The 25,402-nt window shown below is 42.0% G+C and overlaps 2 protein-coding genes across 2 annotated transcripts; both read right to left on the bottom strand.

Annotated features, from left to right (window-relative positions):
• Positions 1-3,796: 3,796 nt before the first annotated feature.
• On the bottom strand, positions 3,797-5,065 carry LOC309708020 (uncharacterized protein). The gene is made up of 4 exons (XM_082535711.1): positions 4,861-5,065; positions 4,702-4,763; positions 4,365-4,552; positions 3,797-4,235 (listed from the first exon to the last, which is right to left on the bottom strand). The coding sequence occupies exons 1-4, from the start codon at positions 4,994-4,996 to the stop codon at positions 4,046-4,048; spliced, it is 576 nt and encodes a 191-aa protein (XP_082391837.1). The 5' UTR covers positions 4,997-5,065; the 3' UTR covers positions 3,797-4,045.
• A 1,625-nt stretch (positions 5,066-6,690) lies between these two features.
• On the bottom strand, positions 6,691-9,982 carry mrpl4 (mitochondrial ribosomal protein L4). Its single transcript, XM_082538051.1, has 9 exons — positions 9,791-9,982; positions 9,446-9,527; positions 9,087-9,258; positions 8,941-8,992; positions 8,409-8,526; positions 8,068-8,174; positions 7,384-7,493; positions 7,196-7,269; positions 6,691-6,958 (listed from the first exon to the last, which is right to left on the bottom strand). The coding sequence occupies exons 1-9, from the start codon at positions 9,836-9,838 to the stop codon at positions 6,813-6,815; spliced, it is 909 nt and encodes a 302-aa protein (XP_082394177.1). The 5' UTR covers positions 9,839-9,982; the 3' UTR covers positions 6,691-6,812.
• Positions 9,983-25,402: the final 15,420 nt, after the last annotated feature.

The raw sequence follows: 25,402 nt of genomic DNA, 5'->3' as shown, positions 1-25,402 counted from the left end.
CGGCCCCCTGACTGTGTTATGGACTAGTGAACAGTCGTGTTTTGGTTCTGGACTCTCGTGCTCCTGGTTTTTTGTGTTTCGGGCCCTCCTTCCTGGGCCCCCTCCGCCCGCCCTGGCTTGGTGCTTGTGCTTTTTGTTTGGGGCTGTCGGGAGCCAGCCCTTTGAGGGGGGGCACTGTCACGGGTCTGGGTCCGTTGGACCCAGTATGTGGAGTTTCATGTTTTTGTTATTCCATGTTTGAGGTTATTATGTTTTGGTTTTAGTTTGCATCAGGGATTGTTTTCTTGTTCTCTTGTTGTGTTTATGATGATTATGATGTTTATAATTTGAGTTTCATGTTTAAGGATTTGTTCTCGGTTGTATCTCACATTTAGTTTAGTTCAGGTTCCATATGTCATTCTGTCTGTCTCTCAGTGTCAGGTCTGTGTCTTGGTGTGGTGTTCTCATTTCCTGTTTTATTGTGAAGGTCTGGGTGTCATGTGAGTGTGTTCAGTTCACTAGCGAGGCGCATGACAACAGTAGAGAAGGAGCAAAGAGGACGAGGAGCAATGGAGAGCCCAAGGTCCTCACCGATAGGGGTGTTCGCGAAACCGGCCCATCGTAACTTACGAATGTGTATTGGGGTTGCGAAATACCCCATTGTGGGTACACTTTGACCCCATAGTAATCGTGGAGTAGAGAGCATCCCCGGTCCTCGCGAAGGCCGGTTTACGCGTAACCCGAGGCCCATAAGGCTAAGCACTCAACTGCGAGGAGCAGGTAAATGGAGCAGAAGGAGGAAGGAAGACTAGGAGGCAGGGAGAGTCCGAGGTCCTCACTTAGGCCCGTTTACGCGTAACCTGGGGCCCGTCCGGCTAAGCCCTCCCCTGCGAGGAGCAGGAGAACGGAGCAGAAGAAGGTCGCAGGACGGGGAGGCAGGGAGAGTCCGAAGTCCTCACTTAGGCCCGTTTACACGAACACTGCCGAGAAGGAGACATTGATGATGATGATGATGATGATGTGAAGTTGAGAGTTGTTTGCTCCGGCGGTTCGGGGTCCCTCCATACCCCAGTGTTTGCCATTGTAACTTATGAATGTGCATTGGGGTTGCGAAATACCCCATTGTGGGTACACTTTGACCCCATAGTAATCGTGTAGTAGAGAGCATCCCCGGTCCTCGCGAAGGCCCGTTTACGCGTAACCCAAGGCCCATTAGGCTAAGCACTCACCAGCGAGGAGCAGGAGAACGGAGCAGAAGGAGGTCGCAGGACGGGGAGGCAGGGAGAGTCCGAAGTCCTCACTTAGGCCCATTTACACGAACACTGCCGAGAAGGAGACATTGATGATGATGATGATGATTATGATGATGTGAAGTTGAGAGTTGTTTGCTCCGGCGGTTCGGGGTCCCTCCAGACCCCAGTGTTTGCCATCGTAACTTACGAATGTGCATTGGGGTTGCGAAATACCCCATTGTGGGTACACTTTGACCCCATAGTAATCGTGGAGTAGAGAGCATCCCCGGTCCTCGCAAAAGCTGGTTTACACGTAACCCGAGGCCCATAAGGCTAAGCACTCACCTGCGAGGAGCAGGAGAACCAAGGAACAGAAGGCAGGAGGACTAGTGTTGAAATCTCCCAATTCTTTGAATCTTTGGGCTGAAGGAAGGACAATACTCGGTGTATAAATGCTCAATCAACAATCATTTATTTCCATACAATTCAACACAAAGAGCATTTAGAACCATCATGATGGGGAGACATGCATGAAGAGGGTCATAGCAGTCTCAAAATGGTGACGGGTTACTCAGCTTCTTATAGTCTCTGGTGGCCCCCACCTAGTCATAAAAGCCTAAACATTACATTCTTTCTCTCTTACAGCGCCTAAGTTATGACCTCGGCTCCCTGTCTTTCTGCTCTTCTGAAAGGTGGGGGTATGGAATGTGGTCGATCTCCCCTGTCTTAGACACCAAGTCTCCTGCTTACAACCTTCTTTTTATGATTCAACAATAGAGCATGTCAAGAAAACAGTGTAACACATTCCCAGCAGATCAAGGATACAGAGTGATGCACACTTATCTAATGAACTAATATGTGAATATGTTCTGTTAACTCAAAAGTATAATGAGAACTAAACTACATACAGATCACACGCTCTATATTAAAGGGTATAATATGATCTACAGCAGTATTCTAATTCAACTACTTTGATTACATATATAAGGTAACCTATAGTAACAGAATAATCTAATACTAGGATACAGGGGGCGTCCGAGGTCCTCATAGAGGCCAACGCCAACACTGCTCTCTCCAAAGCTAAGCGTCCGACAGCGAGGCACAGGAGAACCGAGGAGAAGGAGGACTAGGAGGCAGGGAGTGTCCGAGGTCCTTACTTAGGCCGGTTTACGCGAACACTGCCAAGAAGGAGACGACGATGATGATGATGATGATGATGTGAAGTTGAGAGTTGTTTCCTCCGACGTTTCGGGGTCCCTCCAGACCCCAGTGTTTTTCATCCTAACTTACGAATGTGCATTGGGGTTGCGAAATACCCCATCGCCATTACTAAGGGGTCACAGTGTACCCACGGAGTAGAGAGCACCCCCATTCCTCGCGAAGGCCGGTTTACGTGTAACTTGGGGCCCACCCTGCTAAGCGCTTGCCTGCGAGGAGCAGGAGAATGGAGCAGAAGGAGGTAGGAAGGCGGCAGGGAGAGTCTGAGGCCCTCAAGGAGGGCGGTTTACGCGAACTCTGTCCTCTGTAAAGCCAAGCGTCCAACAGCGAGGCCCAGGAGAACTGAGGAGAGGGCCGGTTTACGTGAAGACTACCCTCTGTAAAGCTGAGCGTTTGCAAGCGCAGGGTAGAAGGACCAAGGAGAAGGAGGAAGGAGACGATGATGATGATGATGATGATTGTGTGAAGTTGAGAGATGTTTGCTCCGGGAGTTCGGGGTCCCTCGAGACCCCAGTATTTGCCATCGTAACTTACGAATGTGGTGTGGGGTGGCGAAATACCCCATCATGATCACTAAGGGGTCACAGAGTACCCACGGAGCACTGATCTGACTGTTTATTTGGTTAAAACCAAAATGTTAGAAAGTTCATGTTCAGTGAAATCACTGAACAAAGTGAGGAAGCTGATGCACTTTTAAATGTTGTCTTCTTTGGACCACGACAGCTGTAACTAGAGAACGGTCGAGGAATCTGGCTGTTCATTTGAAGCAGCTACTGCAGTTCATGGAAATTGGTACATTTAGCAAAGTGTGATCCATGGTCTGATTTAGATGAGTGAAATCATTGAACAAAGTGAGGAAGCTGATCCACTTTGACATGTCTGTTGTGAAAAGACTTTATTGGATTCCTACATCCTGGTAGGTCTGGATAGCTGCTTGTCCCTTAAAAAATTAAGGGGGATCCCGTTTGGATCTTTAGCCATCAGAATTGTTGTCTGAAGGCCAAGAAAGATGCCTAGAGGATTTACTTTACCATCATGGCCTTGCTATATTGGTCCATTTGATTGACCTTTATTATAATTATGTATTTATTTTATTTTCAGTTGTTACAGATGGGACAGACATGACTGGGGGATAGGACAGGGAGAATGAAAGAAAGAGAAGGAGAGAAAGAAAAACAGAGGAGAGAAGAGATAGTGAGAAACGGGGGAAGAAAGAAAAACACCTGAATCACCTGTCGACAGAAGAAAAAAACTGAAAACAAACAAAAAAGAGCAACATAAGAAATACAACACCATCACACAATAAACTAGCTAACAGTAGATAACAGTAGATACTAAAGGTAGCAGCCAAGAAAGGTGTAGCTTGTGTCTGTGAACACCCGTTTGTACACCTGTGTGGATCAGCGCGCTTGTATTCAAAAAGTTTCTCCATGTAACGATCTGCTAGGGAGTGTGGGGAGCAATAGCCCCGTCCCCCAGTGCATGAAGCAGGTATGGAAGGAGAACTAGGCCCCAGACATCCAGAGGGCCCAGAGTACGAGAACCCAGGGAGGACGACCAAAGGGGCAACCGTGCCACCCTCCTGAGAAGAGCTGAGGAGAGCCCCAGATGAGGGGTCACCCAGCAGCCACGGAGCAGAAGCCAGAGGGGGTTGCAGTGATGTGCCTGTGGGCTCTGCCGGCAGCCAGCTGTGCCAGAGAGGACCAAGCCCCACGCCCAGAGGCCAGAGGGCCCCCCACCCCCCGGAAGGGGCCCAGCCGGGCCACAGGCGCCAGGCCTGACTCTCCTTTTTCCTGACTTCTGTGTCTGAAAACAGAGAAGAACATTTCATGATTTGGAGGATATAGCATCAACTGAAATCATTTCCATTAATGGTGAAAAAGAACAGTAAAAGCAGTGTTTGTTTCTTAGACATGAGAGGACAGTCTGTCTCACCTCTTGGCTGCACTGCCTCTGTTAAATCTGACAGCAGTGTACTCAGTAACTTCCTGTTCCTGCATGTGTCTGTGAGGCTGAGCTGCTCTGATGTTGGAGTAGAGAGGATCTGCCTGGTTATTGGAGAAGTGGATGCTGGTATACTGAAGATCATCCTGCTCCTCTGGCTGTCTCTGATCAGGTAAACACTGTATAGGAAAAAAGAAAATCTCAGCTACAAATGTGATCAAATGTATTTCAGTTAAAGAACAACAGCAAAGAAGTATTTGTGAGTCCAACAGGAAGTGTAAAACCAAAATGTTGGTTATTTGTGCAACACTGATGTGACTGTTTTCACCTGTTCTCTGTTGTTGGCTCTGTCTTCAGATTCAGCAGATTCCTTGGACATCCTCTTTTTTTCTGGTTGGGACAATTCATGTAGAACAAAATAATGACATTCATAAACTGTTAAAATCAAAGTTTATCTCACAAACAATAATGTAACAGATCTGCTCACTGAATCCACAGGAAGACAGAAGAATATGACTGGCAGGAGAACAGCAGCAGTTACTCCAGCTGCTTTTAATGTTCCTGTTCCTGTGGAAACAAAGATCAAAATAAAACACTGTGTATATAATGGTATACCATATCATAAATAAAAAACAAAAAACAAAGACGGTGTGTCCAAACTTTTGACTGGTAGTGTGAATTAATTTGTAAGAAATAAAAATATGCAATGCCCCCAGTGCAATGACCTGCAGCTCTTTATTTCAGATTTTGTCTGAAACAAGAGTTAATTGTTTTATGTCCGTCCTTTAAAGTCTTAACCCTCTGTGGTTGGATCTTACCTTTGGATGTTTACACATTCTGCAAATATTTTCCAAGAACACAATGGGCAGCTGTTTATAGGGGAATGTGGTTTAATGCAGTACAGCTGTTATTATCACATCACAAAAATAACATTCATATAAGAAATAAAATTGTCTTGTGTCAACTGTATATGGTGTTAAATAGGCATATACCAGCGGCCCCCAACGCCTGGGCCACGGACCGGTACTGGTCCGTGAGTCGTTTGGTACTGGGCCCGAGAGTTGAGGCTCGGGAGTGAAATGTATGGTTTTCAGGGTTTTTATCATTAACTCTGTTTCCCTGGGTCTTTACTGGTGTTGTAGTTGTGTGTCTTATTTTGAAAGAACTATTTACGCATTACCACAGCGACCAGTGAGCATTAAGGGGCAGAGAGGAGGATGTTACTCTCAATGTTGTTGGTGCATTTCAGGAGGATGTTGCTAATAAAGTTACACGCGTCTTGATGACATCACTCAAGTAAACAATTACACAGCAAATTTGCATTTATTATTATATTTACAAAATAACCACAGTTTTTGTCTTGGTCATATCATTTTATTTTGTTGTATTAACCGCGACGCCTTAAAGGCCGGCCTGTGAAAATATTGTCTGACATTAAACTGGTCCATGGCACAAAAAAGATTGGGGAACGCTGGCCTATACTACTGTACTTTAATGTTGGTCATAAGGGTGGTACTTAAAGAGCCACATATTATTATTGCAACCATTTGGACAGAACGCTGTTATCTGCCTTTGGGTGATTTGAGGATACAGAGCGCGGTTGAGGTATGTTTTTCGTCACTCACCCTTTTAGCGGCGACTCTGCCACGAAATATGAAAGAAAATCGAAGCATTTCGGCTATTTTTTGTTTGTTCTACAAGCTTACACTGTTAAACTGCTCTTAAATAATTTGAAAACAACATGATAAGGGGGATGACAGGCTGCATCAAAGGTCGAGGACGCTTTTCCGTGTGGCGTGCTGTGGCGCGTCTTGATGACATCACTCAAGTAAACAATTACACAGCAAATTTGCATTTATTATTATATTTACAAAATAACCACAGTTTTTGTCTTGGTCATATCATTTTATTTTGTTGTATTAACCGCGACGCCTTAAAGGCCGGCCTGTGAAAATATTGTCTGACATTAAACTGGTCCGTGGCACAAAAAAGATTGGGGAACGCTGGCCTATACTACTGTACTTTAATGTTGGTCATAAGGGTGGTACTTAAAGAGCCACATATTTTATGAGGTGGTACTCATAGTGAAAAGTTTGAGAACCACCACACAGTTCATGTCTCAAAACATACCAAACCTGATCAGCTTTAGAGGTTAAACAGTTTACCCCTCGTCTTTGCAGCCTAAACCTCAGAGAGTTTACGTGCCTAACGCCCACATCATGCCAACAGAGAAGAAACGGTCAGCGCTTCGCTGGAAGATCAGGAATGATTTGGCCAGTGGTCTATACAAATTCAGCTAATGATTACACTCTGCATGTTGTTTTTACATACTTTTATTCAACTTTTGTATTTTTTATTATTCGAGTTATGACTCTCTTGTTACAAACAATAAAAACAAAGATAATATGACTTATGTTAATACATTACAGGTAATCTGTTTTAAGGAAAGTCAGAGTAGGGTAGTTTAAACGGGTAGAGAGGCGTGTAACGCTCATCGTGCCAGAGCAGCTTATCCTCCAGAAACTTAACAGTTTCCAAAGTGAGGACGATGGCTTCATGTTTCAGCATGCTGTGGACATTCAGACCTGAGAGAGAAAATATGACAAACTGTGTGAGTTTTATATAACAGATTTGTTACATATAACATTTAAAACCCTGAGCTTTTTAACAACTGTTTAATTAAACTGGCATGTTAGAGGTCCAAAGACACAGTGCTGCAAAGACTTCAATGCATGAAATATTGTTTGAAAGCGTGAACAGAAATAATACATTTTACCATCAATTAATCTGTTAAAACTGAGTCACACTCAGTGTGAACTCACCGATTGCTGGAATGACGTTCACTGTCTTCAAGTTTGCCGTGGCCTGAAGGATGTTTTCAGAAAAGTCTTCACCTCTGAAAGCAACAACAAAAACGTGAGCACTGAGCAACAGTGGGCGTCCAGTGGTGGATATTCAAACAGATTTGAAAGTTGATCATTTGTACAGAAGTGCTGCTAAAGATACTCACACATCCACTATTAACACAGACTCTCCCCAGTGTCTGTGTCTGATGAGGTCAAGCAGGTACTGAGAGTCTGGTGTGGGGATGTTCAGGGAGTCCACAATGTGAAGATCATCCTGTGTCAGCAAGCAGTTCAAAAGGGGGGAAAGTATTCAGCTGTCAAGAAATATTACGGATACGTAATAATGTAGTTAAAGTCATCATGTATCCTATTCTCACATTTGTTATGTGCTCTAATTATAGTGTCACAGATAAAGAAAGGACTTTCTTTCTTTCTTTTGAACACTTACAAGTTCATCAGTGTCACCAATCTGCTACAAACCAAATACTCTCACGAAATGATATGAGAACATAAAGGGTGAAGAAATTCTCCATTTAAAACAAGTGGATTTATCTCCTCCTCTCTTTAAGCCAACTTTCTTCTAAGTGGCTAACCACTGCAAACAAAGGGTCTGAACAATAGGTGGGTGGGGCTTCTGTATTCACACGTGTGAGATATCTGTACGGGTTATCGCCTCTGTGACATCATAACAACAGCACTTGTGATAAGTGGGTGACAAAAACAGCTGCTTGTGGACACCGTCATATGTCACTGCATGTTTTTACAACTCTTATTACAGATGTTATGAGCCTCTAACATCACTAGCAGCTGCATTTGCTCTTCAGGTGAAACAAAGGGGTTTCTCTTACCTGAGCCATCTTGGAGCTCAGCCCAACTTTGAGTCCTTGCACTCGAACTTTCATGGGTAACATGTAGTAGTAACTGGTGGGACCTCTGGGTCCATGAGACACTCCACCTGAATGAAACACAGAACCAGTCAGACCATACTGGCCTCCAGCATGGGAATCCTTCCAGATCAACCCCACTGAAGGGTGATCATGTTTCTGGGAGTCATGACACAGAGACGAGCACACGCTGGACTATGAAACAAAGATCTTCATTTTCAGTTATATTTGGAAAAAAGGAGGGAAAACAGCAGACATGGAAAAAATGAAAACAGAAGTTTTACAATAAGATCAAAAAGAGACACCTCCTCTCCATATGGGTGATCGGATGCTTCCATGCCGAGCTCGTCCACTTCCTTTCTGTTTCCAGGGTTTCCTGCCTCCACCGCTGACCTCTGACCTGACTTTAGTGTGGGCGTGACTCTGAGATGTGAAGACAGCCATTAGTCTACTTTTCATTTTCTTTATCAGCCGCAATAAAGCTCAAACTTTTCTGCATTTGATCGTCTTCCTCTGTCATATATGCACTGTTACGTATTCCTAATGTGGTCATTTCAGACACAGAGCTCTGTCTGAGCTGAAGTTTCTCCTGCCTGCTGTTCAAAACACATCTTTGCAAGCAACAACCAATCAGAAGAAGTTCTAATTTTACTGTTGTTTACTCTCCACGGATGTGAACTGTAAAAGTATCAAATTAAATTTAAATGTAATAGCATAATCTTAGCTCAATGTAGCAACACATGATGAATAAAATGTTCCTAAGCTTAAAGTGCTTGATTATGTGATATATATTACAAAAAACTCAAATGCAATTGACATTTTTAAATAGTAACTTACAATCCTTTTGTAATTTCTCTGCCATGTTTCAACACTGTGTAGAATATCAAGCCTGAGGAATGACAACAAAGATTAACTTGCACATTTCAGTAGGTGCTGTGAAATGTGTAGAACTGAATGGAAAGTGTCAATAGTAGCTTGGTTACCTCGGAGGAACTGCAAACACATCAGGGTGAAGTTGAGCCACACCCAAAGGTTCGCTGTCCTGTCTCTCCAGAGACTCCACCCAGGTCTGCACAGGGGTCAAGTGAGCAGGAACTGCAGCATCACACTTCCTCAGAGGAGGCAGAGAGGAGTCTGCAGGAGGTGGTGGACGCTCTGCAGGAGGGTATAAAGCAGCAGTCAGTGAGGAAGATTTTCATGTATCCCACCCACAATGATATCAGTGTTATCAGGGAAATCACAATATTTGGTTTTTGGAGGACAAACAATAACACTGAATAAATCTGATTTAAAATCCATTTTCAAACATTACATTTATCTATCAAGTACACAAGCTTCATACTTAATCTGTCAGGATCCACGAGGTTGGTGGGCAGCAGTAAGTTTGGAGGCAGGGCGCTCTCATTAGAGAATGAGGAAGCGAACTGAGGAGTGAGAGGGAGAGAAAAACTTGAGGATGAACAAAAAACACTAAAAACAAAGACAAACGGGTGTTATATTAATCTTATACACACATACTCAGATATAATGCTGCACTATGGACGTTTTTTTCTATATCTAAAGAAATTAAATAACAGCAAAAATGGCTCCAGATTATTATTGCAACCATTTGGACAGAACGCTGTTATCTGCCTTTGGGTGATTTGAGGATACAGAGCGCGGTTGAGGTATGTTTTTCGTCACTCACCCTTTTAGCGACTCCTCTGCCACGAAATATGAAAGAAAATCGAAGCATTTCGGCTATTTTTTGTTTGTTCTACAAGCTTACACTGTTAAACTGCTCTTAAATAATTTGAAAACAACATGATAAGGGGGATGACAGGCTGCATCAAAGGTCGAGGACGCTTTTCCGTGTGGCGTGCTTGTGGCGCGTCTTGATGACATCATCAAGTAAAGTGGCACCATCTATTGGTTGGACGCAATGACTGTAGACTGTTTTCTACAGTCATTGGTTGGACGTGGTTAAAGTGACAAAAAGCTTTTTTTTCACCATCCAACTTCAAAACAAAGAAAAACGTTAGACAATAACTGATAATCGATCAACATCTCCAGACAAAACAAACAAGAAAATAATTTAAAAAGACAATACTTCTGTCTTTTTTAATTTTATATATATAGATACACTAAAACGTTTTAGAATACCCCATTTTTTTTTCAGCTAATTGAAAATTATGCAGTTTAATGTCTCATAGCACTCTGAAATGAAAGCATAGTACAAATAAAGAATTGGAGTTACAAAAAAGAGAAAGAAATCATGGAATCAATTTATATAGCAAATGTATTCTAAACTTTTGACTCATCAAAGTAGCCACCTTTGGCAAAAATAACAGCTGAACACACCCGTTGCATTCTTTCAACAATAGAAATTAAATATTCTTGAGAGAGTTCTTCCCATATCTGTTGCAGAAGTTTCCATAAACATGCAGCACCTGTAGGTTGCTTTGCTTTCACTCTTCGGTCCAGTTCACCCTAAACTAGCTTGATGGGGTTTAGCTCTGGAGACTGTGCTGGCCACTTCATGGTTTCAAGCTTACCATCTTGTTCTTTTTTCCTGGTGTAGTTCTGGAATAGCTTGGACTTGTATTTTGGGTCATTATCTAGCTGTAGGATGAACCCCTGACCAACTAGGCAGGCCCATACCAAAGGGTATTGCATGGCTCAGCAGAATGCTGTGTAGTGGTTTTGGTTCATGGGGCCTCTCACTCTGTATAAGTCACTAACCCTGGATCCAGCAAAACAGCTACAGACCATCACACTTCCTCCTCCTGTTTTTTTTTCTTCTTTCTTTTTTCTTTTTGGCCTTTTTCAGCTTTATTTGATAGACACAGTGAAGAAAGAATAGGGAAGCAAGGAAAGAGAGAAGACATGCAGCAAAGGTCCACGGGTCAGATTCAAAACCGGGCCAGCTGCTGTCAGATGCATGGCATGTGGTCTCCCGCTCAACACACTGAGCTAAACCGGCGCCCACTTCGACCTCCACGGTTGAAAGTTGATGCCACACACTGTGGAAGCATCCTCGAAACTGAGACTTGTTTACTACAACCACTATTAAGCTGTGGTTGAGCTTGAGTTTTCCTGTGAGCCATGGAAGCTGTTATTTCTCAGAAACCTCTGATTCAGTTGTGGCTTTGGGTCTGCCAGACCTCTTCCTGTCAGAGTTTGCCCCAGGTTCTGAGTGAAGGAAATTGTACTCACTGACACCTCGACTTTCTTTCTTTCTGTTTTTGTTTTTTGGCTGTAGAGAAGTATTCTGTCGACTCTGTTTTCAAGATAACATTCCACTTGTTCCAAAACAAAATAGGTTTCTTGAAATCATGACAAAGTAGGTTTACCAGGATTCCTGCTCAATTATGCTGTGCGACTGGTTAGAGTTGATCCAGCTTGGCAAGCAGTTTAGTTTACACAATAGCAGGAGAAAAATCACAATAGCAGGAGCTTTTTATTGTAAGGTAAAGATCCAACAGACCCTACATACTGCGCAAAGTAGGAGATAAAGTTAGAAAATATAACTTCAATGTTGGCACTCCTCGCATAGATGTTCAGCCATCTTTGTTTTCATTGTTGTGGGATGAGACAGTCAGTTTCTAAGTAATAGAATCATCTGAGTTATAAACTTCCTGTTTTTCATTGTACTGGGCAGCAATGTTTGTTGGAAGAACTTATGACTGTATGTATTTTTTCAGGAATGGCTTGCATACGAGCCTCCACCAGTAAGTATTTCTCCAGATTTTTTTTCCATTAGTCATTTGTCCTTCGGTATTGACACAGTCAAACTATCTCAACTGGGTTTAGGTCAAGTGACTGTGGAGGCCAGGGCATCTGACGCAGCACTCCATCACTCTCCTTCTTGGTCAAATAGTCCTTAAACACACTTCCAGCCTGAAAGTGTGTTTGGGGTCATTGTGCTGTTGAAAAATAAATGAGTAAGTCTTTTCCCAGATATTTTTTTTCCATTAGTCATTTGTCCTACCAAATGGTTTGTCTTTATTTTCATGATGACATTTCCTTTTGCCTTCATTCTGCTGTCTATCTCTTCCAAAACTGACCTTGTGAACAAGGCACCATGGCAACCATTTCAGGTGACTACATTTTTAGTTAAAAGATCAGAGAGGTATGACGGAGCTAATCCATTTAGAGACCATAACATCTTAAAATCAATTATATAATGTACTGGAAGCCAGTTTAAATGAGCCAAGACTGGGGAAATATGGCCATGTTTATGTGTCCCTGTCAAGAGTCGGGCTGCAGCATCTGAACAAGCTGAAGACGAGAGAGCAGAGCCTAGCTGATACCAAAATAAAGACTATTACAGTAGTCAAGCCTGGATGAAATAAATGCATGGATCACTTTCTCAAACTCAGCAAATGGCAAAATATTCTTAGTTTTTGCAAGGGCCCTGAGCTGGAAGAAGCTTGCTTTTACAGTAGAATTTATTTGTTTCTCAAATGAAAAACTGCCATCAAAGAACAATCCCAGATTTTTTGCAAAGGGAATTCTGGACTTTTCCAGAGGGCCACGGTCACCCTTAAAAATAAACGAGGGTCAGACGGTCCAAATAGTACAATCTCATTTAGATTCAAAACGTTTAATGCAAACCATGGTTTAATGTCATCAAGGCAGTCTAGTAAAACTTTTATAGAGTCTGTAGAATCCTTTTTAAGAGGAAAGTAGATTTGAGAATTATTGGCACAACAGTGGAATGAGATTCTCTATTTTCTGAAAATAGAGCCTAATGGGAGCATGTAAAGGGAAAAAAGCACTAGGCCCATGATAGATCCTTGAGGGACCCCACATGGAAGGGGGTGGATGTGGATGAAGAGCCACCAAAACTGACAGAAAAATTTCTATCAGTTAAATAGGATCTAAACCATTCAAGTGCAGTTATTTTAATACCCACACACTCTCCAGTCTTGATAAGACAATCACATGATCCACTGACTCAAATGCCGCACTGAGATCTAAAAGCACTAAAATGGCAGCATTACCAGAGTCAGAAATTAATAAAAGATTTTAAAGTAAACTTTTAAAGTTTCAATGCTATGTAGCGCTTTGAAACCAGGTGGAAATGTTTCTGAGATGTCATTAATTTCCAGAAAAACCTGGAGCTGAGGGAAGACAATTTTTCCAGGATTTTGGACATGAAGGGGGGTTTAGTGATTAGTCTAAAATTTGAGAGAAGTGTTGTATCAATATTTGTTTTGGGGTTTTTTGAGAAATGGGTGCACTACGGCACGCGTAAGATTAGCTGGGATGGTTCCCATTAGAAAAGAGGTATTAATAATGGTTAAAACATTAGGTCCAATAATGTCAAAGACTTCTTTGTGAAAAGGCGAGAGGGGATAATGTTAAGGTGAAACACAGGAGGCTTAAGATGGGAGACTATTTCAGCCAGAGTACACAGAGAAACAGGCTCAACGTGATCAAACACAACTGAGGAATATGGGGGAACAGAGGGATCGTAAGCTGGAGGAGTGATGTGAGACCTGATAGTAGCAACCTTATCGACAAAAAAAATGTAAAAAGTTTTCACAGGTGGCTGGAGACCCTGGTAAGTGTGTGGTGGGTGGAGGGTTGATTGCAAAATTAGAGGTCTTGAATTAGACACGGGCCCGTAGCTGTTATTAGAGATGATATCTGACAAATAGTTTCTTCTTTTTTACAGGGCTTCCCTTAACATATCAAAGGAAATCTGGAGTTTATCTTTTTTCCATTTTCTTTCAGAGTGACATTATTTAACCAGGGATCAGGTTTAGGTCTAGCACACTAAGTTTTTTTAAAAGGAGTAACAAATCAAGCACATTTGAACAAGCAGCATTGAACAAAGTGAGCAGATGATCAGCACGTGGCTTAAGGAAGTAATTGTCCGAGGAAGGGGCACCAATATTCTGATAAACAGCAGAGAAATGTCAAGCAGTAGCAGGAGCGATGATGTGGAAATCACGCACAGGCAAAAGAGGTTTAACTGGAGGACATGGTGCCGAAATTTGGATTATAACAGGCATGTGATTAGAAAACTTGAGCTTGCAAATTTGAATGTCACATAGCTGCAGACCACAAGATAAAACTAGATCCAAAGTATGTCCATGCTCATGGGTGAACAAGATTAAAACAGTCAATAAGATACAGGAAGTCTTTCATAAGAGGCTTTTGGTAGCAGCAAACATGAATATTCAACGCTTCACTGGAAGATCAGGAATGATTTGGCCAGTGGTCTCCTTCTATACAAATTCAGCTGATGATTACACTCTGCATGCTGTTTTTACATACTTTTATTAAACTTTTCAATTTTTTATCATTCAAGTTATTTATTAATGACTTTCTTGTTACAAAAAATAAAAACAAAGAAAATGTGACTCACTTAAGTCAGTTAGTACATTACAGGTCATTTATTTTAAGGAAAGTCAGAGTAGGTTAGTTTAAACGGGTAGAGAGGTGTGTAACGCTCATCGTTCCAGAAACTTAACCGTTTCCAAAGTGAGGACGATGGCTTCATGTTTCAGCATGCTGTGGACATTCAGACCTGAGAGAGAAAATATGACAAACAAACTGTGTGGGTTTTACAGAAGAGATTTGTTACATATAACACTTAAAACCCTGAGCTTTTTAAGAACTATTTAATTAAACTGGCATGTTAGAGGTACATAGACACAGTGCTGCAAAGACATCGATGCATGTAATATTGTTTTAAAGGAGGAACAGAAATAATACATTTTGCCACCAATTAATCTGTTAAAAAGCTGCAGGTGTGAGTACAAGAAAATAATTATTATAATATGATGTGTTAAATTTGTTTAGATCAGAGGAATAAGGAAGGATTGGTCTGTGTTTCAGTTTGGGTTAGCTGTAGGCTTGTGAGTGTGTGTAATTGTTTAGAGGGAAAGGAATTTATTGACACTGGGGGTCTGCTGTCATAAAAGGAGACAGGAAGCTACAGTTGGGGTTGTTGATGCTGATGCTTGTACCTTTAATTAAAGTTCATAATTGCCATAACTTGGAAGAAGGTTTGCAGGAGACTCTCCACATGCTTATCTGTAAATGTAAGACAGCAAGAGGCCAACGGCCCAGTGGATGCAGAGTGGGGGTCTCAGTGTTTGTAATATGTTAACTCTGTTTTCTATGTTGTGTAGAGGAATTTGGTGTAGCTTGGGTGAGATTACTTTTATGACCGTCAGGAAGTCACGTACGCAGAGACACACACACAGTGCTTAAACTGTTACACTCACACATCCACATGCACACTCACTCACGTGCACTCACACATACACACAGGTACGCGCACACATTCACTTACATGCACTTACATAGACATACGGGTACGCGCGCACACAGGCACTCACGTCCTCGTGCATACACACACAAACACAGAGTTTGCAGCACACCATGGGGGTTTTATGATGGGGTCACTTCTATAAAGCTGGCTGTAACAAACAAAGGAGTGGAAGATAAGATAAGATAAGATAACCTTTATTAGTCCCACACGTGGGAAATTTGTTTTGTCACAGCAGGAGTGGACAGTGCAAAAGTTATGAGGCAAAAATTAGAATACAATAAGAATAAATACAGTACACAACTGTACAGAATAGAATAAAATAAAATACTATATACAGTAGAATAAAATAAAATAAATATACAATAAGATAAAAATAGAATACAAATACAAATACTATATACAACTGAGTAAAAATACAACGATGACAGAAAGGATTATTGCACTTAGTATTATTGCATATGTATGGATGTGTGTGCTTGATCAGTTAAAGTCTTTATTATGGAGTCTGACAGCAGTGGGGAGGAAAGACCTGCGAAATCTCTCCGTCCCACACCGTGGGTGCCGCAGTCTCCCACTGAAGGAGCTGCTCAGTGCTGTCACAGTCTGCTGCATGGGGTGGGAGATGTTGTCCATCAGGGATGACAGCTTAGCCGCCGTTTTCCTGTCACTCACCACCTCCACTGGGTCCAGAGGGCATCCTAGAACAGAGCTGGCCCTTCAGATCACCCTGTTCAGTCTCTTCCTGTCCCCAGCAGAGATGCTGCCGCCCCAGCAGACCACACCATAAAAGATAGCAGAAGCCACAACAGAGTCATAGAAGGTCTTCAGGAGTGGGCCCTCCACTCCAAACGACCTGAGTCTCCGCAGCAGGTACAGCCTGCTCTGCCCTTTCCTGTAGAGGGCGTCTGAGTTATGAGTCCAGTCCAGTCTATTGTTCAGATGAACACCAAGGTACCTGTAGCTGTCCACAGCCTCAATGTCCATACCTTGGATGTTCAGTGGTTGCAGTGGAGAATGCTTGTGCCTGCGGAAGTCTACCACCAGTTGGTTTTACTGGCGTTGATCTGGAGGTAGTTCAGCTGGCACCAGTCCACAAAGTCTTGGGTCAGTCCTCTGTACTCCTTGTCATCCCCATCAGTGATGAGGCCGACTATTGCAGAGTCATCAGAGAACTTCTGCAGGAAGCACTGGGTGGAATTGTGGGAGAAGTCTGCAGTGTAGATGGTGAAGAGGAACGGAGCCAGAACCGTTCCCTGTGGGGCCCCCGTACTGCAGACGACCCTGTCCGACACACAGCCCTGAGTCCTCACATACTGTGGTCGGTCGGTGAGGTAGTCCAGGATCCAGGTAGTGAGGTGATGGTCCACTCCAGAGTTCACCAGCTTGTCCTTTAGAACCGAGGGAAGAATGGTGTTGAAGGCACTGGAGAAATCAAAGAACATGATTCTCACAGTGCTTCCGGCGGTCTCCAGGTGAGCGAGGGAACGATGTAGGAGGTGAATGACGGCATCATCCGCTCCAATGCCAGGCTGGTAGGCAAACTGAAGTGGGTCCAGTGATGAGCTTATTAGGCGCCGAAGCTGAGCCAGGACCAACCGCTCCAGGGTCTTCATCAGGTGGGATGTCAGAGCCACCGGCCTGTAGAGGGACACCGGCCTGACACATCTCCCCTTCTAGAAGATGTATGCTTAAATGAAGATGAATAAAGATGAATAAAGGTTTTGTGAAAATGACTACTGAGTTCTGGTGCCGTCTCTGGATGCCCGAGGAATAAAAAGAACCGGGGTGAAACTGATTTCGCAACACACTCACTACGAACACTATTAAGTTGTTCTTTCAACTTGAGTTAACAGCTTGCATGATCATTGATCATGCAAGCTGTTAATTCTTAGAAACCTCTGATTCAGTTGTGGCTTTGGGTCTGACAGACAAAGATGTTTTTCACACTTGAGTAACCTTGAATTGCTGCCTATATATCAGTGCTGCAGCTACAGTATTGTGCAAAGTACTGCTCCTGCTAGGAAAATACTGCTTTACGGGGACAGTGATTTATTGGAAGATGTGCTAACATACTTGGAAAAACTGTTTGTACAGTTCTAAGAAACTCGAAAGTCCGAATTTGTTATGAGCAACTTTGCTTATAACACATTATTCTTCTTGTAATTTCTTTAAAGTATTCTTCAGGCCTAGTTCCCCGGGCTTCTTCACGGACATTCAAAGTTCTTGTTTAGTTGCTGGCTGACTTTTATTCCATCTCTGTCAAGATGATCCGGCACTACTTCAGTCATTTTGAGGCTGAAATGAAGCCCCAAACCATGACAGTCTCCACCTAGCATTAAAGACAGCCGTGGGCAGTCTGTTGTACCTCTTTCATCCATGCATATTACCAGTTTAGATTAGAGATAGATTAGATTAAACTTTATTAATCCCTCGGGTGGGTTCCTCCGGGAAATTCAGTTTCCAGCAGCACAGCACCGACAGAAGTTGCATGTTATAGATACAATAAAGGGGAATGAGAGTACGGATATAAGCAGAAATATACCATATATACACATATATAAATACAGAATATATAATATGGATAAATAGGATTGCACATTTGAGTGAGTCTATTGCACAGTGATTATTGCACAGTCTAATATAAGAAAAAAATATTGCGAATATTGCACAGTGAAAAAAAGCACTACAGCTCAGCTGTTCCCGCCCTCCTTTGTCCTCCTGTCTCCCCTCCCTCTCCCCTCCAGTGAGGAGTTAAACAGTTTGATGGCGTGTGGGACAAAGGAGTTTTTAAGTCTGTTGGTTCTTGAATTTGGGAGAAGCAACCTGTTGCTGAATAGGCTCCTCTGATTATTTACGACAGTGTGCAGAGGATGCCCAGCATTGTCCATAATGTCCAGCAGTTTCTTTAGTATCCTTTTCTCTGCCACTGTCCCCAGAGTGTCCAGCTTCATGCCGACCACAGAGCCAGCCTTCCTGATTAGTTTTTCCAGCCTGGATGAGTCCTTCTCTGCTGTGCTGCTCACCACAGCATAAAAAAGTACTCCTGCAACCACCGACTAGTAAAACATCCTCAGGAGCTTCCTGCAGATGTTAAAAGGCCTCAGTCTCCTGAGGAAGTACAGTCTGCTTTGGCCTTTTTTATACAGGTGCTCTGAGTTGTATGACCAGTCTAATTTGTTGTCCACCCACAGCCCGAGGTACTTGTATGTGTTGACCACCCACCTCCACCTCCTCTCCCTCTATCTGAACTGGGTGGAGCTGGTCTGGACCTCCCGAAGGTCTTTGTACAGTATTGTAACAACATGAATTCTTTAATATGAAAGAATGATCTTAAACAGTGTTTTAAGTTCCATAATTACTCTAAAATATTGGAAGCAAAAATTTGGTTGAAATAAGAATGGTTTTTAATAAACTCCAGTATATAAACATGTATAATAGACACAATGAACATCCAAAAGAACCAGAATGATAATATATATACACAACTTTGAATACTGTGCAATTCAACGGATAGTATTTAAAAATATAGTATCTAAAGAAAATGTATTCATTTAATCTTGTAAAAGTACCCTATAGGACCCCACAAGTCCACATATTTCCTTTATTCCTTTAATATAATAGTTAGAGAAAAGTAAATAATAACTGTTAAAAAATATAAAAACATTTATGATACAAAAAGCAGTTCTACTACATTTAATAAAATAAGAGCAATAATGCTGCACTGTAATCTAGGTAACATCATTGCAAAGCCACGATATATATATATATATACACACACACACACACACACACACACACAAAACATATAACTACAGTACAAAAAGCACATTAAAAATGGAAACACAAGTCCTTTGAAAGCTATACAAGGTTGGAGAAAAAGAACGTTGACCCTCTTAGGTCATGTTCATTGGGAACTTCAAGGTCCAAGTTTCCTGGATGAAAGTCAAGCCCTCCAAGTGTGTTATATTTACGATTTGGCCTCTTTTGATTTTGTGCTTGATTGGGAAAAACAGTCACATAGTATCCATCTGAAGTGTTAGATGCTCTCATTCTTGAATCTGGAGAAAATTGTGGCAAACGTGTATTGTGTTTGATATGGCCAGATGGGATTCTTCTGGGGTCCCTCATGCCAGTGTTAACTCCAGATGGGGAGATTGCGTGTCCATGGCTGTGTGGAGCCTGGAGATTAAGGTTGGAACCTCTAGCTCTAAGCACATGATGTTTTCCTGTAAAGTCGTCAATATTGAGATCTGAATGATTTAAATCAATATGTTGGTGGAAAACGCCATCCATTCCAGGGAAGCTGGATCTTACTTTGGTTCTATGGGACCTTCTATCAGTATTACGAAGTCTGATATCACCATCTATGTCCAGGTCAGGAAGTTTCATGGTGAGATTTGACATATCTTGTGTGTGATGTTTATGTGAAGGTGTTTGAAAATACAATGAAGGATCATCAATACTAAGACCTGGAGATCTCAGATGCTGCTGTGGAGGGTGCATTGCAACTTTGGGCATGTTGAGGTTCATGTTTGGAGCACTAACCCTTGGGCTTGATATATGTCCCTTCATCTGGGGTTGTTTCATATTCAGTTTTGCATTTGGAGGATTAATATCAAGATTTGTTGGTCTCAAAGCTCCACCAAAGTCAATATCAGATGCTTGATGTAAATCTGGGCTTCTAAACTGAGGCGGCTTGAAATATGGTTGTTTTAATTTTCTGTCTAAATCAAGATCAGCATGAGGGCCATGGATGTTTCCTAAGGGAATATTTGTGTCAACATCTGGACCTCTTATGCCTCTTAACTGAGGGCCATTAAAGTCCATCCTAGGTTGTCCCATGTTACCATTAATCCCTACATCAGGGTGTTTTGTATTGAGCTTGGGACTCTTGAAATTGGCATCAGGTAAATTGAAATCTGACATACTAACGCCAGGTCCAGAAAGTCTCATATGTGGTGTTTTTGCCTGTGGTCCAGAGATACTGAGATCTGGTGTATTTAAACTTGGGATTTTAAATTTTCCTTTTGCACCAGTAACATCTAAAGTTGCCTCAGGCAAACCAATGTCAACATCTGCAGTGTCCATTTCCAAGTTGGGAGCTTTGAGATCCATGTTTGGTAAGTCTACCTTAGTCACATCAAGTCCACCTTTCATCTTTGGAGCTTTGAGATTCAGATCTGGAGTTTTTAGATTTGAATTTAATTTCAAATTTGGGCCTTTTGGTACTTTAGCTCTGACATCTGGTGAATTGAGGTCAACCTTTGGGAGATCTGTTTTTGGTGCAGAAAATCCCAAATCAAGCATTTTCAAATGTGGTGTTTTAAATTTCCCTGAAGGGCTACCAAAGTCAACATCAGGGAAGTCAAAGCCATTTTTAGAACCTTTAAAGTCTATATTTGATGAAGGTAGATTAGGTTCATTAAGTCCACCTTTCACTTTTGGACCTTTGACTTTCAAATTTTGTTCAAAGTCTGGCCCATCTAATTTTGGTCGAGAAAATCCCACATCAGGTAATTTTAAATTTGGAGATTTTAACTTTCCTGATGGGCTACCAAAATCAACATCAGGAATTTCTAAGCCAGTTTTGGAACCTTTGAAGTTGGCATTTGGTGCCCTGAGGTCAATGTTGGAGCCGTCAAAAGTGCCATCAAACTCAGGTCCTTTAACATTTGGTAGATTACTCTTAGACATTTTCAGTTTTGGCATTTTCAGCTTCCCTTTTGGTGTGCCAGTGTTGATATCTGGAGTGTTGATATCTAATTTGGGAGCTTTAAGATCCATGTCTGGTAAGTCCATATCAGGTGCATCAATTCCACCCTTTATCTTTGGAGCTTTTAGATTGAGATCTGGGCCTTCTAACTTTGGACCAGAAAGACCTAAATCAGGCAGATTCAGGTTTGGCTTTTTAAACTTGCCAGATGGACCAGAAATATCTAGATCAAGATCTGCTTTAGGACCTTTGAGGTTGACATTGGGTGTATTTATGTTTGGACCATCCAAGTTGCCATCAATTTCAGGACCTTTAAGGCTTGGAAGGTTGAATTTAGGCATTTTCATTTTGGGGAATTTCAGCTTCCCTTTTGGTGAGCCAATGTTGACATCTGGAGTGTTCATATCTAATTTGGGAGCTTTAAGATCCATGTCTGGTAAGTCCATATCAGGTGCATCAATTCCACCCTTTATCTTTGGAGCTTTTAGATTGAGATCTGGTGACTTCAGAGCTGTGTTTAGGTCCAAATTTGGTCCTTTAGGCAGTGTCCCTGACAGATTAAATTTAGGCATTTTTAATTTCCCAGAAGGAGCATTAACATCCCAATCTGGACCATGAAGTTCTGGCATTTTAACTTTACCCGATGGCAAGTCCCAGTTGGCATTTGGTTTATCCATTTTCAGCTTTGGGGCTTTGAGGTCAATGTTTGGCATGTTTATGTCAGGTGCATTTATTCCACCACTGAAATTGGGACCAGAGATATCTAGGTCAGGTGTTTTAAGGTCCAAGTTAGGGCCTTCTAACTTTGGACCAGAAAGACCTAAATCAGGCAGATTCAGGTTTGGCTTTTTAAACTTGCCAGATGGACCAGAAATATCTAGATCAAGATCCGCTTTAGGACCTTTGAGGTTGACATTGGGTGTATTTATGTTTGGACCTTCCAAGTTGCCATCAATTTCAGGACCTTTAAGGCTTGGAAGGTTGAATTTAGGCATTTTCATTTTGGGGAATTTCAGCTTCCCTTTTGGCGAGCCAATGTTGACATCTGGAGTGTTCATATCTAATTTGGGAGCTTTAAGATCCACGTCTGGTAAGTCCATATCAGGTGCATCAATTCCACCCTTTATCTTTGGAGCTTTTAGATTGAGATCTGGTGACTTCAGATCTGTGTTTAGGTCCAAATTTGGTCCTTTAGGCAGTGTCCCTGACAGATTAAATTTAGGCATTTTTAATTTCCCAGAAGGAGCATTAACATCCCAATCTGGACCATCAAGTTTTGGCATTTTAACTTTACCCGATGGCAAGTCCCAGTTGGCATTTGGTTTATCCATTTTCAGCTTTGGGGCTTTGAGGTCAATGTTTGGCATGTTTATGTCAGGTGCATTTATTCCACCACTGAAATTGGGACCAGAGATATCTAAGTCAGGTGTTTTAAGGTCCAAGTTAGGGCCTTCTAACTTTGGACCAGAAAGACCTAAATCAGGCAGATTCAGGTTTGGCTTTTTAAACTTGCCAGATGGACCAGAAATATCTAGATCAAGATCCGCTTTAGGACCTTTGAGGTTGACATTGGGTGTATTTATGTTTGGACCTTCCAAGTTGCCATCAATTTCAGGACCTTTAAGGCTTGGAAGGTTGAATTTAGGCATTTTCATTTTGGGGAATTTCAGCTTCCCTTTTGGCGAGCCAATGTTGACATCTGGAGGGTTCATATCTAATTTGGGAGCTTTAAGATCCACGTCTGGTAAGTCCATATCAGGTGCATCAATTCCACCCTTTATCTTTGGAGCTTTTAGATTGAGATCTGGTGACTTCAGATCTGTGTTTAGGTCCAAATTTGGTCCTTTAGGCAGTGTCCCTGACAGATTAAATTTAGGCATTTTTAATTTCCCAGAAGGAGCATTAACACCCCAATCTGGACCATCAAGTTTAGGCATTTTAACTTTGCCTGATGGCAAGTCCAAGTTGGCATTTGGTTTATCCATTTTCAGCTTTGGGGCTTTGAGGTCAATGTTTGGCATGTTTATGTCAGGTGCATTTATTCCACCACTGAAATTGGGACCAGAGATATCAAGGTCAGGTGTTTTAAGGTCCAAGTTAGGGCCTTCTAACTTTGGACCAGAAAGACCTAAATCAGGCAGATTCAGGTTTGGCTTTTTAAACTTGCCAGATGGACCAGAAATATCTAGATCAAGATCCGCTTTAGGACCTTTGAGGTTGACATTGGGTGTATTTATGTTTGGACCTTCCAAGTTGCCATCAATTTCAGGACCTTTAAGGCTTGGAAGGTTGAATTTAGGCATTTTCATTTTGGGGAATTTCAGCTTCCCTTTTGGCGAGCCAATGTTGACATCTGGAGTGTTCATATCTAATTTGGGAGCTTTAAGATCCACGTCTGGTAAGTCCATATCAGGTGCATCAATTCCACCCTTTATCTTTGGAGCTTTTAGATTGAGATCTGGTGACTTCAGATCTGTGTTTAGGTCCAAATTTGGTCCTTTAGGCAGTGTCCCTGACAGATTAAATTTAGGCATTTTTAATTTCCCAGAAGGAGCATTAACATCCCAATCTGGACCATCAAGTTTTGGCATTTTAACTTTACCCGATGGCAAGTCCCAGTTGGCATTTGGTTTATCCATTTTCAGCTTTGGGGCTTTGAGGTCAATGTTTGGCATGTTTATGTCAGGTGCATTTATTCCACCACTGAAATTGGGACCAGAGATATCTAGGTCAGGTGTTTTAAGGTCCAAGTTAGGGCCTTCTAACTTTGGACCAGAAAGACCTAAATCAGGCAGATTCAGGTTTGGCTTTTTAAACTTGCCAGATGGACCAGAAATATCTAGATCAAGATCCGCTTTAGGACCTTTGAGGTTGACATTGGGTGTATTTATGTTTGGACCTTCCAAGTTGCCATCAATTTCAGGACCTTTAAGGCTTGGAAGGTTGAATTTAGGCATTTTCATTTTGGGGAATTTCAGCTTCCCTTTTGGCGAGCCAATGTTGACATCTGGAGGGTTCATATCTAATTTGGGAGCTTTAAGATCCATGCCTGATAAGTCCATATCTGGTGCATCAATTCCACCCTTTATCTTTGGAGCTTTTAGATTGAGATCTGGTGACTTCAGGTCTGTGTTTAGGTCCAAATTTGGTCCTTTAGGCAGTGTCCCTGACAGATTAAATTTAGGCATTTTTAATTTCCCAGAAGGAGCATTAACACCCCAATCTGGACCATCAAGTTTAGGCATTTTAACTTTGCCTGATGGCAAGTCCAAGTTGGCATTTGGTTTATCCATTTCCAGCTTTGGGGCTTTGAGGTCAATGTTTGGCATGTTTATGTCAGGTGCATTTATTCCACCACTGAAATTGGGACCAGAGATATCTAGGTCAGGTGTTTTAAGGTCCAAGTTAGGGCCTTCTAACTTTGGACCAGAAAGACCTAAATCAGGCAGATTCAGGTTTGGCTTTTTAAACTTGCCAGATGGACCAGAAATATCTAGATCAAGATCCGCTTTAGGACCTTTGAGGTTGACATTGGGTGTATTTATGTTTGGACCTTCCAAGTTGCCATCAATTTCAGGACCTTTAAGGCTTGGAAGGTTGAATTTAGGCATTTTCATTTTGGGGAATTTCAGCTTCCCTTTTGGTGAGCCAATGTTGACATCTGGAGTGTTCATATCTAATTTGGGAGCTTTCAGATCCATGTCTGGTAAGTCCATATCAGGTGCATCAATTCCACCCTTTATCTTTGGAGCTTTTAGATTGAGATCTGGTGACTTCAGATCTGTGTTTAGGTCCAAATTTGGTCCTTTAGGCAGTGTCCCTGACAGATTAAATTTAGGCATTTTTAATTTCCCAGAAGGAGCATTAACATCCCAATCTGGACCATCAAGTTTAGGCATTTTAACTTTGCCTGATGGCAAGTCCAAGTTGGCATTTGGTTTATCCATTTTCAGCTTTGGGGCTTTGAGGTCAATGTTTGGCATGTTTATGTCAGGTGCATTTATTCCACCACTGAAATTGGGACCAGAGATATCTAGGTCAGGTGTTTTAAGGTCCAAGTTAGGGCCTTCTAACTTTGGACCAGAAAGACCTAAATCAGGCAGATTCAGGTTTGGCTTTTTAAACTTGCCAGATGGACCAGAAATATCTAGATCAAGATCCGCTTTAGGACCTTTGAGGTTGACATTGGGTGTATTTATGTTTGGACCTTCCAAGTTGCCATCAATTTCAGGACCTTTAAGGCTTGGAAGGTTGAATTTAGGCATTTTCATTTTGGGGAATTTCAGCTTCCCTTTTGGTGAGCCAATGTTGACATC

The sequence above is a fragment of the Aulonocara stuartgranti genome (genome assembly GCF_965226115.1).
Source record: "Aulonocara stuartgranti genome assembly, chromosome: 6".
NCBI classification, from domain to species: domain Eukaryota; kingdom Metazoa; phylum Chordata; class Actinopteri; order Cichliformes; family Cichlidae; genus Aulonocara; species Aulonocara stuartgranti.
This window is presented reverse-complemented; position numbering and strand designations above follow the sequence as displayed.